This window comes from Mesoplodon mirus, assembly GCF_964341445.2.
Source record: "Mesoplodon mirus genome assembly, chromosome: 3".
NCBI lineage: Eukaryota > Metazoa > Chordata > Mammalia > Artiodactyla > Ziphiidae > Mesoplodon > Mesoplodon mirus.
In genome coordinates this window covers 133,416,205-133,433,872 of record NC_138978.1, presented here as the reverse complement: position 1 = coordinate 133,433,872, position 17,668 = coordinate 133,416,205, and the positions used below count along the sequence as shown (strand labels likewise).

Genomic DNA, 17,668 nt, shown 5'->3' with positions numbered 1-17,668 from the left:
GCATTCACAAGGATGATTTGTACCATGTGATAAGAACCAGGTCTTCCTTTCATTAGAAAATCATAGGGCTGGGAGTGTACTTTAGGGGAAAAAATGAATTCTGTCTGGACTAAGAGGAGCTGACAGGTCAAACACAAAAATAACCCACCTGGGTAAGAGACAGAGGCTATAGTGGATGTCATTTATTAACTGTTTATTATGATGCTTTTATCTAATTTATTTATCATAGCCCTCAAAGAGTTAATATTATCCCCATTTTACTGAAAGAGACATTGAGGTTCAGAATTTGCCCAACGTTACATAACACAGTAAATGACAAGTCCAGATTTCTAACAAAAGTCTATATGACACCAAAGTACAAGCTCCTAAATGCTATGCTAATTACTATGCTAATTATTTTTAAAGAGTAATGTGTCCAAAGAAGCCCCTGCCTTGCTGGTATTCTGTAAAGGAAGGTAGAAGACAGATTCCTTCCAATGAATTTTGACTGCTGTGAATAAAACAAAGGCACAATTCTTCATGCACTCAAGCATAAGCCAAAGTGGCATCCACTTTGAGAAGGTGTGAAATGAAAGCAGAATCTGATGGAAAGCACACCTGGGTGACAGCAAGGGCATCTTGACTTTTGTCTCAGCTATTACCAGAGCAACTTAATCTGCTCTTCTACCAAAAGGACCCCACACTCAAGGTATTCACTAGGACAGTCCTTCACCTTGACAACAAAAGACCTTATGAAATGTTCAGGTTTCTTAACAATGGCAACCTCTCAAAGGGTGGAAATGGAAGCCAGAATAATATAAAGTTTTCTATGGTGAAGTTCCTAAAATACACTTGTTAATGTTACCTGAAATTAACACATATAACCATATCTACTTGTACAATTAGGCTCTGGAATAATTATAAACCAGTAAAACCTAAGTAAAAAACCTCAGCAAGCATAAAAATCTCAAATTATGCTACACTTATTTGGAGCAAGCAGTTAAAAGATCACCTTGTAAAACTTCCAAGTTGGAAACAGAGGCAGCTTGTATTAATTTTAAAATTTACAAATGCCCCTATTCTCATATTTAGGCATATATATTCCTTTTAGGTTTTGTTAAACATAATCCATTAATGTAAGAATAGAAACATGGATTATCAATGATGAATGAGTATAGCCTTCTTGAATTCAAATAACCAATGGCAAGAATCACATTTAGAATGTTACAGAATGAACTTAGCATCCTCTCTTCCTTTTTTAATAATGTGGCTAAAAGAAAATCTGAACATAATAATTAAAAAATAGCGGTATTATCAAAAGAATGAAACTGGACTCCTATCTTAACACCACTCACAAAAATTAACTCAAAATTTATTAAAGACTTAAATGTAAGATCTGCAACTGTCAAATTCTATGGAGAAAACACAGAGAAAAAAATCACCTTGACATTGGTCTGGGCAATGATTTTTTGGATATGACACCAAAAGCCAGGCAACAAAAACAAAAATAAACAAGTGGGTCAGCATCAAACCCAAAAGCTTCCTTTTGCAAAGGAAACAATCAACAAAATGGAAAGGCAACCTACAGAATGGGAGAGAATATTTAAGAACCATATATCCAATAAGGGGTTAATATCTAAAATACATAAATAAGAAACTCACACAACTCAGTTAAAAAAAAAAGACAAATAACCTAATTAAAAAATAGGCAAAAGACCTGAATAGACATTTTTCCAATGAAGACATACAAATCGTCAACAGGTACCTGAAAAGGTGCTCAACATTACTAATCATGAGGGAAATGCAGATCAAAATGACAAAAAGATGTCACTTCACACGTTAGGATGGCTTTTATAAAAAAGCCAAGAGATAAGCGTTGGTGAGAATGTAGAGAAAAGGGAACCCTTATGTACTGTTGGCTGGAATGTAAATTGGTGCAACCACTGTGGAAAACAATATGGAGGTTTCTAAAAATAAATTTAAAATAGAGCTACCATATGATTCAGCAGTCCCACTTCTAGGTACATATCCAAAAGAAACAAAAATCAATATATTGAAGAGATATCTGCACTCCCATGTTCATTGCAGCATTATTCACAATAGCAAAGATATCAGATCAAACCTAAGAGTCTTTTGATGGCTGACTGGATAAAGAAGATGTGTGCATGCACACATACACACACAAACACACAATGGAATATATTATTCAGCCATGAGAAATAAGGAAATCCTGCCATTTGTAACAACATGGATGAATCTAGAGGACATTATTCTAACTGAAATAAGCCAGAGCGAGAAAGACAAATACTATGTTGTCTCGCTTAACTCTGGAATCTAAAAAAAAAATTAAAAAGTCAAATTCATAGAAACAGAGAGTGGAATGATAGGTACCAGGGACTGAGCATCTGGTTGTGTTTGAGAGAGATAGGGCGATGGTGGTCAAAGGGTACAAACCTTCAATTATAAGATGAGTAAGTTCTAAAGCAGGTGGCATAACCCTCCTAGAATTCAGACAATGCTACAAAGCTACAGGAATCAAAATGGTGAGGTACTGGAACAAAACAGACATATGGATCAATGGAACAGAATAGACAGCCCAGAAATAAACCCACACACGTATGGTCAATTAATCTTCAACAAAGGAGGCAAGTATATACAATGGGAAAAAGTCTCTTCAGCAAGTGATGTTGGAAAATTTGGAGAGACGCATATAAATCAATGAAGCTAGAACACACCTTCACACCATACACAAAAATAAACTCAAAAAAGCTTAGGGCTTCCCTGGTGGCACAGTGGTTGAGAATCTGCCTGCTAATGCAGGGGACACGGGTTCAAGCCCTGGTCTGGAAGGATCCCACATGCTGCGGAGCAACTGGGCCCGTGAGCCACAACTACTGAGCCTGCGCGTCTGGAGCCTGTGCTCCACAACAAGAGAGGCCGCGATAGTGAGAGACCCGTGCACCACGATGAAGAGTGGCCCCCGCTTGCCACAACTAGAGAAAGCACATGCACAGAAACGAAGACCCAACACAGCAAAAATAAATAAATTAATTAATAAACTCCTATGCCCAACATCTTCTTTAAAAAAAAAAAAGCTTAAAGACTTAAACATAAGATATGACACCATAGGGCTTCCCTGGTGGTGCAGTGGTTGAGAGTCCGCCTGCCAATGCAGGGGACACGGGTTCGTGCACCGGTCTGGGAAGATCCCACGTGCCGTGGAGCGGCAAGGCCCATGAGCCATGGCCTCTGAGCCTGCGCGTCCGGAGCCTGTTGCTCTGCAATGGGAGAGGCCACAACAGTGAGAGGCCCACGTACGGCAAAAAAAAAAAAAAAAAAAAAGAAATATATATATATATATATATATATATATATATATATATATATATATATATATATATATATGACACCATAAAACTCCTAGAAGAAATCATAGGCAAAACATTCTCTGACGTAAATTGTACCAATGTTTTCTTATGGTAGTCTCCCAATAGAAATAAAAGCAAAAATAAACAAATAGGACCTAATCAAACTTACAAGCTTTTGCACAGCAAAGGAGACCATAAACAAAATGAAAAGACAACCCTCAGAATGGTAGAAAATATTTGCAAACAATGCGACTGACAAGGGCTTAATTTTCAAAATATACAAACAGCTCATAAAACTCAGTAACAACAACAACAACAAAAACAGAGCCCAATTAAAAAATGAGCAGAAGACTTAAGTAGACATTTCTCCAAAGAAGAAATACAGATGGCCAATGAAAAGACCCTCAACATCAATAATTATAAGAGAATTCAAATCAAAATTACAATGAGGTACCACCTCACACCAGTCAGAATGGCCATCATTAAAAAGCCTACAAATAACAAATGCTAGAGGGGGTGTGGAGCAAAGGGAACTCTCGTACACTGTTGGTGAGAATGTAAGTGGATGCGGCCACTGTGGAAAACAGTATGGAGGTTCCTCAGAAAACTAAAAATAGAATTGCTATGTGATCCAGCAATCCCACTCCTGGGCACATATCCAGACAAAACTATAATTCAAAAAATATATGAACCCCTATGTTCATAGCAGCACTATTCACAATATCCAAGACATGAAAACAACCTAAACGTCCATCAACAGATGAATGGATAAAGAAGATATGGTACATATATACAGTGGAATACTTCTCAGCCATAAAAAAGAATGAAATAATGCCATTTGCAGCAACATGGATACAACTAGAGATTATCATACTAAGTGAATTCAGAAAGAGAAAGACAAATACCATATGATATCACTTATATGTGGAATCTAAAATATGACACAAATGACCCTATCTATGAAACAGAAACATACTCACAGTAATAGAGAACAGACTTTTGATTGCCAAGTTGGAGGGGGGCAGGGGAGGGATGAATTGGGAGGTTGCAGTTAGAAGATGTAAGCTATCATATATAGAATGGCTAAACAACAAGGTCCTACTGTATAGCACAGGGAGCTATATTCAATATCCTGTGATAAACCATAGTGGAAACGAATATAAAAAAAGAATGTGTGTGTGTGTGTGTGTGTGTATATATATATATATATATATATGTATATATATATATGTATATATATATATGTATATATATATATATATATATATATAATTGGATCACTTTTCTGTACAGCAGAAATTAACACCACATTGTAAATCAACTATACTTTAATTAAAAAAATAAGATGAGTAAGTTCTGTAGATCTAATGTACAGCACGGTGACTACAGTTAATAATACTGTATTGCACACTTAAAATTTGCTAAGAGAATAGATCTTAAGCATTCTCACAACAAAAAAGAAAAAAAAGAAACTCTGTAAGGTGACGGATGTTTTAATTAACCTGAATGTGGTAATCATTTCACAGCATCAATGTATATCAAATCATCACATTGTACCATTCAAATATATACAATTTTATTTGTTGACTATATCTCAGTAAAGCTGGAGGAAAAAAAAGAAATAGCTTTCACTGACAAATAGAAATGTTTGCATATTTTTTCTCCATAGGTCAAGCTCTGCATTGTGAAGTATTCTATGAGCAAGTTGATGAATAATGAGAAATCGGTACTACTTGTACAATATTTACAATGTGCAGATTGCATTCCTATGAGATACCTTCTCAATAGCTAGCATTTGTGGCATTAGAAAAATAGTATCACCCAGATGTAGCTCTATCAACTATTAAACTACTCTGTAGTAATCTTTTTTCTAAAATTTTTAGCAGATAATTGGAAATTAAAATCAGGCATTAAGGGATAACGTTTAATTTCAAAGCTCTTTGCCTTTCTGATGTGAAACCTCTACATTTTACATGTTTATAAACCTGAAATCAAAGTATTTTCTCTTTGTAAAAACCATATTCTCTTTATCAAGCAATATTTTGGAGTTATATCAGAGTAGTTACTATGTAAAGCTTGCTGATCCCCAAATCTGAACCATTTTGAAAAGTATAAATGATATATTTAATACACATAATTGCTAATTTTCACCTCTTGTTTTACAACAGGTTATTAAACAACCATGGAGAAATAAAATATAATTAATTATTTATTTTAAAAATAGAGTTATTAAGAAAAATGAAAGTGCAAGTCATTTCAAATATTAAAATTCTGACTTAAATGAATAAGATTTAGGCACAAGGAAATGCCAATTAAATGCTTACTGTTTGTTCAATGCTTTGTGGGGAGGAAGCCAAAATGAGCTGAAGATGCCCAAAGAGTATGCATTAGGATCCTGTTGCTATTGTTTATTCACCAACATGGGGTAAGGGTATGTCTAATTAGTTCACCTGCTTGGCATAGAGTGCTAATGATGGATAGTTGGGGTCAGTTTTACTCAGAGCACAGACTGTTTGAGCCAGTTACACAGTGAATCTATGACTTTATTTACAAAGGTAGCAGATGAGGCAATGTGGAGGGCTGAGGGCTATCAGAATGGCTGAGAGTCCTCTCAAAGGGCATACTTTGTATTCCCTTCACAAAGAATAATAGAAATGAAACAATGTGGATGAAAAGATTGAGAAATCTAGAAGTTTAATTTTTAAATCTCACACAGAGAAGATTGGAAGGTTATTTACATATCTAGTATCTATCTATCATCTAAAGAAACCAAAGAGGAAAGAAAATTACAAACATATTAACGTTCTGGCTAAACAAAACAAAAGCCCATAAAATAGTTCTGTTATGAGCTTCTCAGAGATGTGGCAAGCATCTATAGGCAGTATAGTCTAAGCTCTAGGTTTCATCACCCAAGGTTTGCACACTCAGGAAAGAAGGGAGTGGGAGGAAAAGACATGTTTGATTCTAACAAACTGAAAGCTTGAAACACTAGCTGAACCAGGGCTGGGCTAAAACTCCGAAGCCTAGCGTGAGCCTGACATCAGGAAAGACAGGCATGGTAAGGGGGTGTCCCAAGCTCTAGGATGAATTTCTTTCTGTTGTTGTATAACTGGGCTGGTCATCAGCAATGAGGAAAATCAAAACAGCATTTAGTGACAATTTAACCTATGAGTTAAAGTTGTTATTTATATGGGCAATTTCTTAGCAGATGTCAGTAGGAAAAATCACCCCAGTCTTTGCAGGTCCTTTTACTTTTACCACCAAGTGTTTTCTATTCCTCTGCTTTTCAAAATCAAGCCTTCATGACTACCTCTTCTCTTGTCATTTGGGTTGCAATTTCATCATGCTGTATATCTAGAACTATGATTCCTTGTATCTTCTATGTTGACCTCAGGAGACTGTCTCTTCTCCAGTGTATTTCAGGTTTCTGATTTCATTATATTGTTTTCCTATAGAACCTTCATATAAAAAACTGATTTGCATAACCTCTTTCCTATTTCAGGTAATAGAGCAGGGTTTTTCTTGTTTGTTTGTTTTGATAGGAACACTTCCTATCATTGGATGCACTAGCCATGAAGAGTTCTGTTGAAGACATCCCTGTTTCCTAACAGCCAGTCCAGCTTGGATTTTCTGAATTTCTACTTACTGAGTATGGTCACTGAACTACAAAGAAGCCCCATTACAAGAGGTTTGGTTTAGATTCTACCTCCCTCAGTGTGGTATTAGGAGAGGTCGAGCTTAACTTAGTTTAACTTAATTATTAAAGGGTTTCTAAGTTGAATTTTCTAATTTATTGTTGAATTCTAAAGTAACCATCATTACTGTACTGCCACTGATTCTGAAACAGTTTTCACATTTTAACATCTCTGACATTGGGATGCATCTTATGATTGTTTTAGATGGGGTGGCAGTTGTGACAGAGTTGTCACTTCATAGTCTTGGTTGTTATTCCTGGTGGTATGACAGGGGCCCCAAAGGTTTATCAATATTCAGTCAACAAACCACTTAAGAGCCTTTTGAGGAAGGAGTATGAGGCCTGCTTACTGTCAGAATATCTTCCTTTGACATTTTTGAGTAAGCTTTGAAAACAAGCAGAATGAACATCTACTTAGAAAAAGAGACATTAGTAGAGAACCTGTTTCTTAAAGTTACAGAGTAATAAACATCAATGCTTTTTATGGTGCAGAGATGATCGCGAGTAGAAAATATGGGCATCAATGACCCAGACACAGAAAGTGATTCAGAAAAACTGGACTCTGTGTAGATGTTTTAAGAATTCCTTGATCAGTTTATTTCACTTATATCAGTCTTCTCTACCAAACTGTGAATTCTCTGAAATCAGGAGAGGGCTCATGCATTATCAATTAAAGATAGAAAATTAGTCAATTTTCTATCTTTAAAATCCAGCTTGCTGGCATGTGTCAGATATTCAAGGAATGGTTGTTGAATAAATAATGAATGAACAATGGAAGAAAAAAAATGGTAAGAGCAACTAGGGAAAAGAGAGGAAGTCTAAAGGAAAATATTAAGGGTAAGTCTTATAAGGGACCTTGAAGGATGAAAAGGAGCTTGAGGGAGGGTATTTCAGGCACAGGGAAAAGCATGTTTTAGGAAACAGCCCTGAAAAAGTACATGTGTTTAGGAAATCACAACTAGTTTTCACATACTTGGAAAATAAACAACAAGAATGGTAAGAATGAAACTGAAAAGGGAGATTTCAGATCCTGAACATTTTCAAATGTTTTTTTTTTTTCTTTTTTAAAGAAGTGTAGACTTTATTTCTAGGTCATTGATTTTAATGTTTATGCCTTTAATTTCACTAGTCATTTTATTAAAGAATTATGTGATAACGAACAATTAAAAGCCCATCTTTTTCCTAAAACAAAATTATTTTCTGACTTTATTTATTTTTAATATTTGGTAGACTACTGGTAAATATTTTAATCATATATATAAAGAAAACTGAATTGCTATGGTTTTGAAAGACAAACAAAAAATGATTCTTCCTAATTATAAATTTCACTGCAACAAAGCTATAAAATACAAAGTAGGCAGGGGGAGATGAATGGGTGGAGCACAGATGATTTTTAAGGCAGTGAGAATACCCTGTATGATATTACAGTGGTGGATGTATGTCATTATACATTTGTCCACATTCATAGAATATATAACACCCAAGATTGAACCCTAAGGTAAACTGGATTTGTGGTGATCATGATGTGTCAATACAGGTTCATCCTTGGTAAAAAATATACTGTTGGGAAAGTGATGTTGATAATGCAGGAGGCAATGCATGTGTGGGGTAGGCAGTACACAGGAAATCTCTGTGCATTCCTCTTAATTTTGTGGTAAACCTAAAACTCCTCTAAAAACAGTCTTCAAACATACAGTAGTATTGTTGAGCAATAATATTTTGCTTATGACTAAAAGACACAGCCAAAAATAAAAATTTTACTAATAATATAAATTTTCCGTAATATTGCTGTGATGTTACAAGTATCAGGTTTGATGAAAAATGGGACATCAAAGGCATTTGCTGGGAGGCATGAGCAGGGAAAACAGGACTTAAGAGATATGTCACAGTTACTTCCTAGCAAGCTAAATTTTGGTAGCAGATGGCATACCCCACTTGAATGTGGATATGGAGAAAGAAACAGAGGATTCCAATGACAATACTACCCCTTATTTAGCTTGTCTTTGAGGCCTACCAGTTAGGATTATGCATTAGGCAATGAGAAGCCACTTTACATATACTCCACTTTTGGCTATGATGAAGTAGCTTTTAGACTGACTCTCTGGCCAAGACAAATTTAAGAGCTGATGAAATACAGAAACAAAACTGAAAAGTTATATAATGGCATCACATTAACAGGCCTAAAGATTTATAAAGTAAATTTATTTCTACAAATAAAAATGTATAAAGTAATTTTCCACACATTTCAAATGTTTGAAATCATACAGAGTATATTCTTCTGACCATAGTGAAGATAACAAAAAGATAAATTGAACAATCTTTCAAATGTTTAGAGATCAAGGATTACAATTCTAAATAACCCATGGTTCAAAGTAGCAATTAAAGTAGAAATTAGAAACCTTTTTGAACTGAAAAATACTTTAATAATTTATGTCATATTAAAAACTTGAGAGATGTAGCTAAAACAGTAGTAAGAGGCCTTGTCATGTTTATGGAGTAGAAGATTCAATACCGTCAATGTCAATTCTCCCGAAGTTTATCTGAAGAGTCAACATAATTCTAATAAAAATTTCAGCATTTTTGTGACAAACTGATTCCAAATTTTATTTTTAAATCTGAAGGGCCAAGAATAACTAACACCATTTTAAAGATGAAAAACAAAGATGAAAAAAATTACACCACCTGATTTAACATGTATTATAAAGCCACAGTAATTAAACAATGTGGTATTTGTCCTAAGATAAATAAGTAGACCAACTGGAATGTAATACATAGGGAATATAGAAACGGACCCAAACACATAGTCACCCAATTTTCAACAAGGATGCCTCTGAAATGGAGTGAAGAAAAAAAATTGTTTTTAGTAAATGGCTTTCCATATAAATAAAAACTGATCTTCATCCCTGCTTCATCTCATACATAAAAAGTAAGTCCAGATATAAATAGACTTAATTCTGACAGGTAAAACAATACAGCATTTAGAACACAACAAATGAGGATATCTTTATGACTTTGTGATGACAAATATTTTTTATACAGGATGCAATGAGCACCAACAATAAAGGAGTACTTAATAAACTGGATTTCATTAAAATTAAGACCTTCTATTTATCTAAAGACACCATTAGAAGAGTGGAAAAATAAGCTTCAAATGGGAGAAGATAATTGAAATACATATAGCCAAAAAAGGATTCAAATCCAGCCTATTAATCAAGAATAGGCCAATAAAAAAACAAAAATAAAATAACAACGGGCACAATACTTGAATAGACACTTCAACAAAGAAGATATAGAAATGGTCAATAAGTATATGAGAAGATGGTCAACATCATTAGTCATCAGGGGAAAAAAAATTAAAGTCACGTCATGATACATATCCATCAGGATGGCTAAAATAAAAAAGACAAAGAATGCTAGATTTTGTGAGAATATGGAGCAAATTAAACTTTCATGTGTTGTCTGTGGTGGTGTAAACTGGTATAACCACTTTGGAAGCTGACTGGCAATGTCTATTGAAGTTGAACATACATAGCCTGTGATGTCAGCAATTCCACTCCCGGTAAATATCCAAAGAAATGAGTATAAACAGGCACCAAAAAGACATACGAGAATGGTCATAGCACCATATTATTTACAATAACAAAAAAGTGGGAAAAATCCAAATGTCCATCATCAGTAGAATACCTAAATTATATTTACATGATAGAATACCATATAAAAATGTAAAAGAGCAAACTACTTTTATACACAACATATATGGATCTTATAAAATTGAGCAAAAGAATCCAGATATGAGAGTATGTACTTAATAAGTCTATTTATATAAAATTCAAAAAAAGCACAAATATAATCTATAGTGGCAGAAGTTGAAATAGTGGTCAGCTCTGCAGAAGATACTGACTTCAAAGGGTAATGAAAACATTTCCTGAGACATTTGCAATGCTGTACATCATGATCTGTGAAGGGATTATACAGACGCGTTTACTTCATAAAAATTCCTAGAGCTATACACTTAATGCTGTGCTCTTTATTGCAGGTATGATATTTCTCAGTTAAAAGGAGTATATAACACTTGGGCATCCTCATACATACACCCGATTTAGGTGGGGATGTGAGTTGATAACAATCATGCTGTGGAGGATCCCTTTGGTAGCTGCATGGAGATCAGATGGTGGGAGGGTGAGAAGATCAGAAGTTGGGAAGAGAGAAAGTAGCTGTGGCTAGGTCTGGGCAAGGTATTAAATACCTGCACTAGGGCAGCTGTAGCTGAAAAGGGACTGTGATATCTAGGAGAGAGACTCAGAGGCAGATCCTATAGAATCTGGCCTGTTAGATGTGAAGAATGAGAGTGTGGGGTGAGTGGGCGGTTGGACATTCAGGTAAAGGAAGTTGCTGTTGGAGCTACTGAGTGAGGGGCAAGGGTATGCAGGTTAACACGCTGCCTATGAGATGCTGTTGGGGGATACAAGTGGAGACAGTGAGCAAGTGAAATTAGGAAAATTGATCAGTGAAACTCTGGATTTACAGGGAGACTTGTCTAGAATGAAATCCCTGCCGGGGTTTAAGGACTTCAAGGAGGTTGGGTTTCAAAAGTACCCCACCTTCCAGCCACAGGGTGAGACCCTGGAGGATTATCTTCTGACTTCTGAGTCAAGGATTGGGGAGCATGAGGCACAGTGAATAACCTTCAATCTCACCCCACCCACGGAGGGCTCTGTGGCCTTGGGCCACCTCACATCTCCAGCCCACTGTGCCTTTGCTGGGCCAATGTCTGCACTAAATCTTTACCATTTCCTGGGGAAGCCTCACTCTTGTTCTTTTTCACAATAAATTTGATTAACTTCTAAACTCAGTAACTCCTTCACAGCTGAAGTTGCTCATGGTTAGTCTCACACTTATCTGTTTTTTGTGGACTATTTCTGGACAAACCTTCCTGGAACTTTACCAAAAGACTAGGAACTCTCCCTAAAGAAATTTAAAGATAACCCCAAAGCAAAGTATTCCAACACAGATTTAAAATGATTTCATTAAAATATCAATATTTCTTAAATGCACTGTTATTATATACTATGTCTCTGCCACAGGGTGAGAGTAGAGAAATACAAAAATTGTATTTTAAACATGCATATATATTACACCTATGTGCATTAATAAAAGTCAGATAGGCTCACTCTAGGTACATAGGGAATAGCTGTGAGAACCTTGGGTCCTGTTTATTGTTCTCCCATTGTGAAGGAAAACCATTTTCTTATTTTGATAAGAACTCCTATTAGACATTAACAGAGCCTAAGCTGTAGTGACATATGCATATACTTGTGAAATTCAAATACTTCTTTTGTGTGAGAAGCACTGACTATAATGAAACTTTAATTCATAGTTCACAATAGAAATATAAACAAGGGTTTTATCTATAAATTCATTAATTGCTATTCCCTGTCTAAAGTAGCCAAATACTCAGCAGCAACTAAAAAAGGCTGTCATGCCCCCAGTACTGCCTAGTTTTAACTTTTGATTTAGTTTATAATATTTAGAGTGGCTATGGCAAGGAACAGAACTGTGGATGTACAGTCAAGAAGCAACTAAAGTCTCAGGCTATATCTTTCTCTTCCTAACTCATCTGCTTTTTACCCTTCTGGGGTAATCAAACCCCAAGGACATGCAAGTAGCTTCCATAAGAAAAATCATCTGCAAATACAGGCACTCAGAGTTAGCCTAAAATAATCCACTCCTAAATATGTGTCAGATAACAAATTTTCAGATAGAAATTCAATTTACAGTGGGAACCCAATTTCATATTTTTTAAACAGTTTAAGTATTCATACATTTCTAATCCGTGTTCGTTGTATCTGTCAATCCACTGAACTAGGTATTTTCTAGTTTTTCAAGTATATCGTGCTGTGCTCAAGTAGCATGGTGAAGCTTTCAGACCTAGCAATAACGCATGTATTTTCCCATGCATAGAAAACAGAATGTTCATGGTGGTAAGCCCATATGCCTGGCCAAGCTTTTGTCTTCTCTATGTTATTTTCTTTTCATAGGCTTTATCACTTTCAATTTTTCTTCTGCAGAAGGAAAGGCCACTTAGGCTCACTTACTTGCCTCATAGTCTGTTCCATTTTTTATTTTTATTTTTATTTTTTGCAGTACGCGGGCCTCTCACTGTTGTGGCCTCTCCCGTTGCGGAGCACAGGCTCCGGACGCGCAGGCTCAGCGGCCATGGCTCACGGGCCCAGCCGCTCCGCGGCATGTGGGATCTTCCCGGACCAGGGCACGAACCCGTGTCCCCTGCATCAGCAGGCGGACTCTCAACCACTGCACCACCAGGGAAGCCCTGTTCCATTTTTTAGAAAGTATTTTATTTTCACTTACTGATGTAGGGAAGATGACAAACAAAAATGCACAATATGTTTAAACAGCATACATGTGAGATGTAGTATCATCAGGTGAAATACTGACACTCACTGGGGCCAACACCTTGTCCTCTCCTGGGGACACCCAGCAACTTGAACATTTTCACTGGCTCACACCTGCCAATTTCTTTCATAGGCTTACAGTTTGGATAGTAAATTCAGGGTAAAATTGTTTTATAAATCAGTAAAAACTTTTTGTGAGAGTTCAGTTAGTAAAGATAGAGCAAAATTAAGAAATTTATTTTATAATTATCCTCAGTGTTCAGGGATTGTGAGACAAATTGCAAAGTGGCCATACAAATGAGGCTCTCCTGTGAAATTGTCTTAAAAGTTGTGAATTAGGCAGTGTTTCATAGACTCCTACATCTGACTATATTATTTCAAAGAATATATGTAGCATGAGGAGAATTTCCATTTGATGGTCAAGAGAAAATCAGAAATCCAATGTTTGTTCTGATAAGAAGCGGCTCTTCTCTCTAATCACATCACTGAAGTGTTCAGAGAGGGAAAGATTCTTCTTTCCAGTTAATTATCATCTAATGGCTAGTAGATTATTTTGCATAAGCTAATATGCAACAACACTACTTTAAAAATCCCAGTAGAATTGACTAATTAGTACTCTCATTTAAAGGCTTTAATCAAACTGTTTTTCAAAGGAGAAATAAGAAGTGCACTAAGTCAAGTGTGTTGATTATAAAGAAATCATGTACTGCTCTATGTAGAATTAAAGGTACCGGAACAGAACACCCAGAGGTAGAGTACCATGTCAACCTTGGCCTTACCCTTTGATTTCAAGGCTTCTAATACCTTTGAATCAGCTGTTACATCACTCACTAGCTTGATTTCAACATTTTGAGAAGTCAGATGGAGCAACTTTTCGAAAAGACGTTGACCCTAGAAAAAATATTCAGAACCAAAGTCAGAAAACCTAAAAGTATGTTATTTTAAATAGGAATAAATAAACATTGAAAATTAAAACTATTCATTCAAATTTTAAAAGGCAAGCACTTCAGCCCTTGGCAGCACTTCATAAATTCAAAAGAGTTTATGGAAATAGAGTAGTAGTAGGAACACAGATTACATTTTTTGAGTATTGTGCAATTCAACAATTATTGCAATAATCATTTCAATGCTACGATGCAAATCTACTCTTCTTTTACTTTTTCATGAACTCAAATTATCTACACATGAAGAGGCAGAGAATATTAAACAGTTGTGATTGGACCCAGAAAGACCTGGATTCCAGCTGTTTTTCCAATTTACAAACTCCGTTTCTTAATCTCATTAATTTCCAGTTTCTTCTTCAGTAAAAGATAGATAATATTAGTACTTACTTTAATAGGTTTTTGTGAGGATTAAGAGATAGTAGTAGGTAAGTATCCTTTAAGTGTTCGCCATTATGGGGGAATCATGACTACTTATCAGGGATTTGCCTAAATTCACCTTCTTGTTTAAAACGTATTTTACTGAATTCAACTTATGGTCTGCCTAGAAATCTAGAATTATTAGCCCAGCCTAAAAATAACTGAAAAAAATAAAAAGTAAAGGCTTTCCTTATAAGATTTTCACAAACATAATTTTTATAGTAAATTTTTTTTTTAATCTCAGGGAGACTCTACATAGTGGTAGGTCCATAGCTATTATATCATCTTAGGTGAGTGGATTGCAACATTATCCTTTTTATTTCCTCTTGTGTGTTTTCATAGACTCCTCATTATCATAAGAGGGAACTGGTCTTCTTTTATTGGTTCTTCAGAATTTTGTTATTCAGCCACAAACTCAAATACCTTTGGAGGCTAAACAGGCAATAAGGCTTTGGTATTAATGGCCCCCCAAGTGGCAGAGTCTTATCTTACTTTGATAAGAATAGATTATTGATAATGATCATGTAGAAAGAATTTGAAGACTGAAAAGAGAGAATGGATGAAATGTAGATGTAGAGCAGTGATTCCTGCAATTCAGCCTTAGAAAAGAAAGAAGCCAAAGATCAAAACCCTAACACTTTGGAATATTAAGGAGGAGGGAGCTGGTATGCCAGTGCTAGGGTGACAGCTGACAGCAGGGAGGAGTGTGGCATAGTCCAGCCATGCTCCTGCCTAGAGCTGGTGCAGTATAGCCTAAACTCCATAATCCCTGGAAGTTAGAGAAAAGAGGAGTTGCACCCCATGTCAGGAATGGAGGCTTCCTTTTTGTCTAACTAAGTGTGCTGATAAAGGTTGCCCAAAGTAGAACTCACCAAAAGTAACCAAATTACTTTGCATGCAAAGCGTGGAGGCAGCCTCCCCACAAAGCAGGTATTATTCTTATGAGGTATGTTGAATGAGTGCATCAGGCAGTTGCAAATTGCTTTTTTAATAAAGAGGTGAGAGGGAAGAGGGAGGGAGAGAGAAAGAGAGATATGAAGAGATAGAGGGAGAAGGATAAGGAAAAAACAGCTGCTGATTTCAGGGTCTACGTACATTTCAAATTTACTATGGAGAAATGAGGGCTTGGCAGTGAGAGGCTCAGACACTGGATGTGAGGGAAGATGCACTTGGTGGGGCTTTGGGGATTTTCCTGCAGAGCTGCCACTAACACAACCTCCTCCCTGTGAGCTTTGTCACTCTGCCAAGTTGTGCACTATACTCTTGTCACACACCCTTGAAGGTTTGGTGATGCCTGAATAGCCCAGATTTCTACAGCCCAGACTCATGGTCATCTCACAGTCACATAAATTGTTTGTATTTTTCACTTTCACAAAGGGAAAGGGCATATGCGCTCTGTGTGTTATTAAGTCCCCATGGTTAGTGAGCCAGTATTTTTAAAGACTTTTTTTTTTTTGATGTGGACCATTTTTAAAGTATTTATTGAATTTGTTACAATATTGCTTCACTTTATGTTTTGGTTTTTTGGCTGCGAGGCATGTGAGATCTTAGCTCTCTGACCAGGGATCAAAGCCGTACCCCCAGCATTGGAAGGCAAAGTCTTAACCACTGGACTGCCAGGGAAGTCTTGAGCCAGTATTTTTAAACAAATGCTTTTTTTTTTTTGCTCTTAGTTAACAATAAATTTAGCACAAATGAAACATAAGAGATCTTCTAACCTATTTGTACTTCTGGCTCTGAACCTTAAATTTATTCTCACTGTGTTATTTTTGTGAGATTTAAAATAAAGACCAGAACTCTCAAACATGAATGAAAATAGAAACTCCAAAAGCTACAGATAGTAGCAGACTGTCATTAAATAAAGCTTATTTTTACTTCAATATGTGCTGATTACTTACACCAAGGAGTCTTAAAATTTTTAATTATAGTGCTCACTGTAATGAACTTGTGCTGGGGTAGAATTTCTGTACTTGAGCTTGAGGGAGAACTTCTATTAAATTTCCCCTGTTTTCAGTGTCTTACCTCCTAGTCCACCCATTTTTGCTAGGACATTCAAAATGTAATTACTTCAAAAGTATGAAACACTTATTCTATGCTGAGATCTGCAGTAAGGCCTACTGCTCTCTGAGTTAAATTTACTCATCATGTTTTCATAAAGGGATAACAAAAACCCCTTGATTTTTAAACATCAGCAGTTTAAAGACTTGCTCTTTCTGGTGAGAAACATTAGCCAACATTTTAAACTTAAATAAATCATCTTGAAGTTAGCTAGTGGCTCAGGCACATTGACCTACTTTAAGCCATTTTTTTTCCAATGTCTGCAAAAACCTTATGATAGACAGTACAATTCTGGACAGAGAGCTGTACCGCAAGGATAGAGATCCAGCTCAGCCCCTTTGTGACTCTGAAGAGGCTGCTTAACCCAAGAGAGTAGGGGTTACAAATACTGCCTATTTCTGTTGACCCAAAACAACTCATAGGCAGGATGAAATGCTACAATAAAATGCGAAGGGGATAAACAAAGATACCAAAGAGAAATCAGAAGATAGTCCTCTGATTGGACTAAAAAAAAAAGTCCTCTGGCTGGACTAAAACTCTACGATTTTAGAGCTAAATTAGAAGAGTAATTAAAGAACACTGTTGAGGCCCAAATTAGTGGCCCAAAGACCAAATGGAAGAAATATCTCAAAGCACAAACATGCATGCACACACACATACACAAAAGCATAAGGGTGACGAGGGGAGAAAAGGGTGATCGATAAATTGAAGATATATAACATGTGGCTAATAGGTGTATTAGAAGAGAAAAAGAGACAAACAGAATAAGTTTGCAAATAACAGAAGAAAAAAGTG

General features: G+C 36.1%; 1 protein-coding gene across 1 annotated transcript in view; it reads right to left on the bottom strand.

The window, feature by feature from the left end:
• The window catches only part of PLD5 (phospholipase D family member 5), a gene marked incomplete at both ends in the record, with an annotated part of 465,875 nt that overhangs the window by 170,869 nt on the left and 277,338 nt on the right, over positions 1-17,668 (bottom strand). Inside the window, one exon of the mRNA XM_082613900.1 lies at positions 14,234-14,345. Coding sequence (XP_082470026.1) covers positions 14,234-14,345 — 112 coding nt within the window. The remainder of the gene's footprint in view (positions 1-14,233; positions 14,346-17,668) is intronic.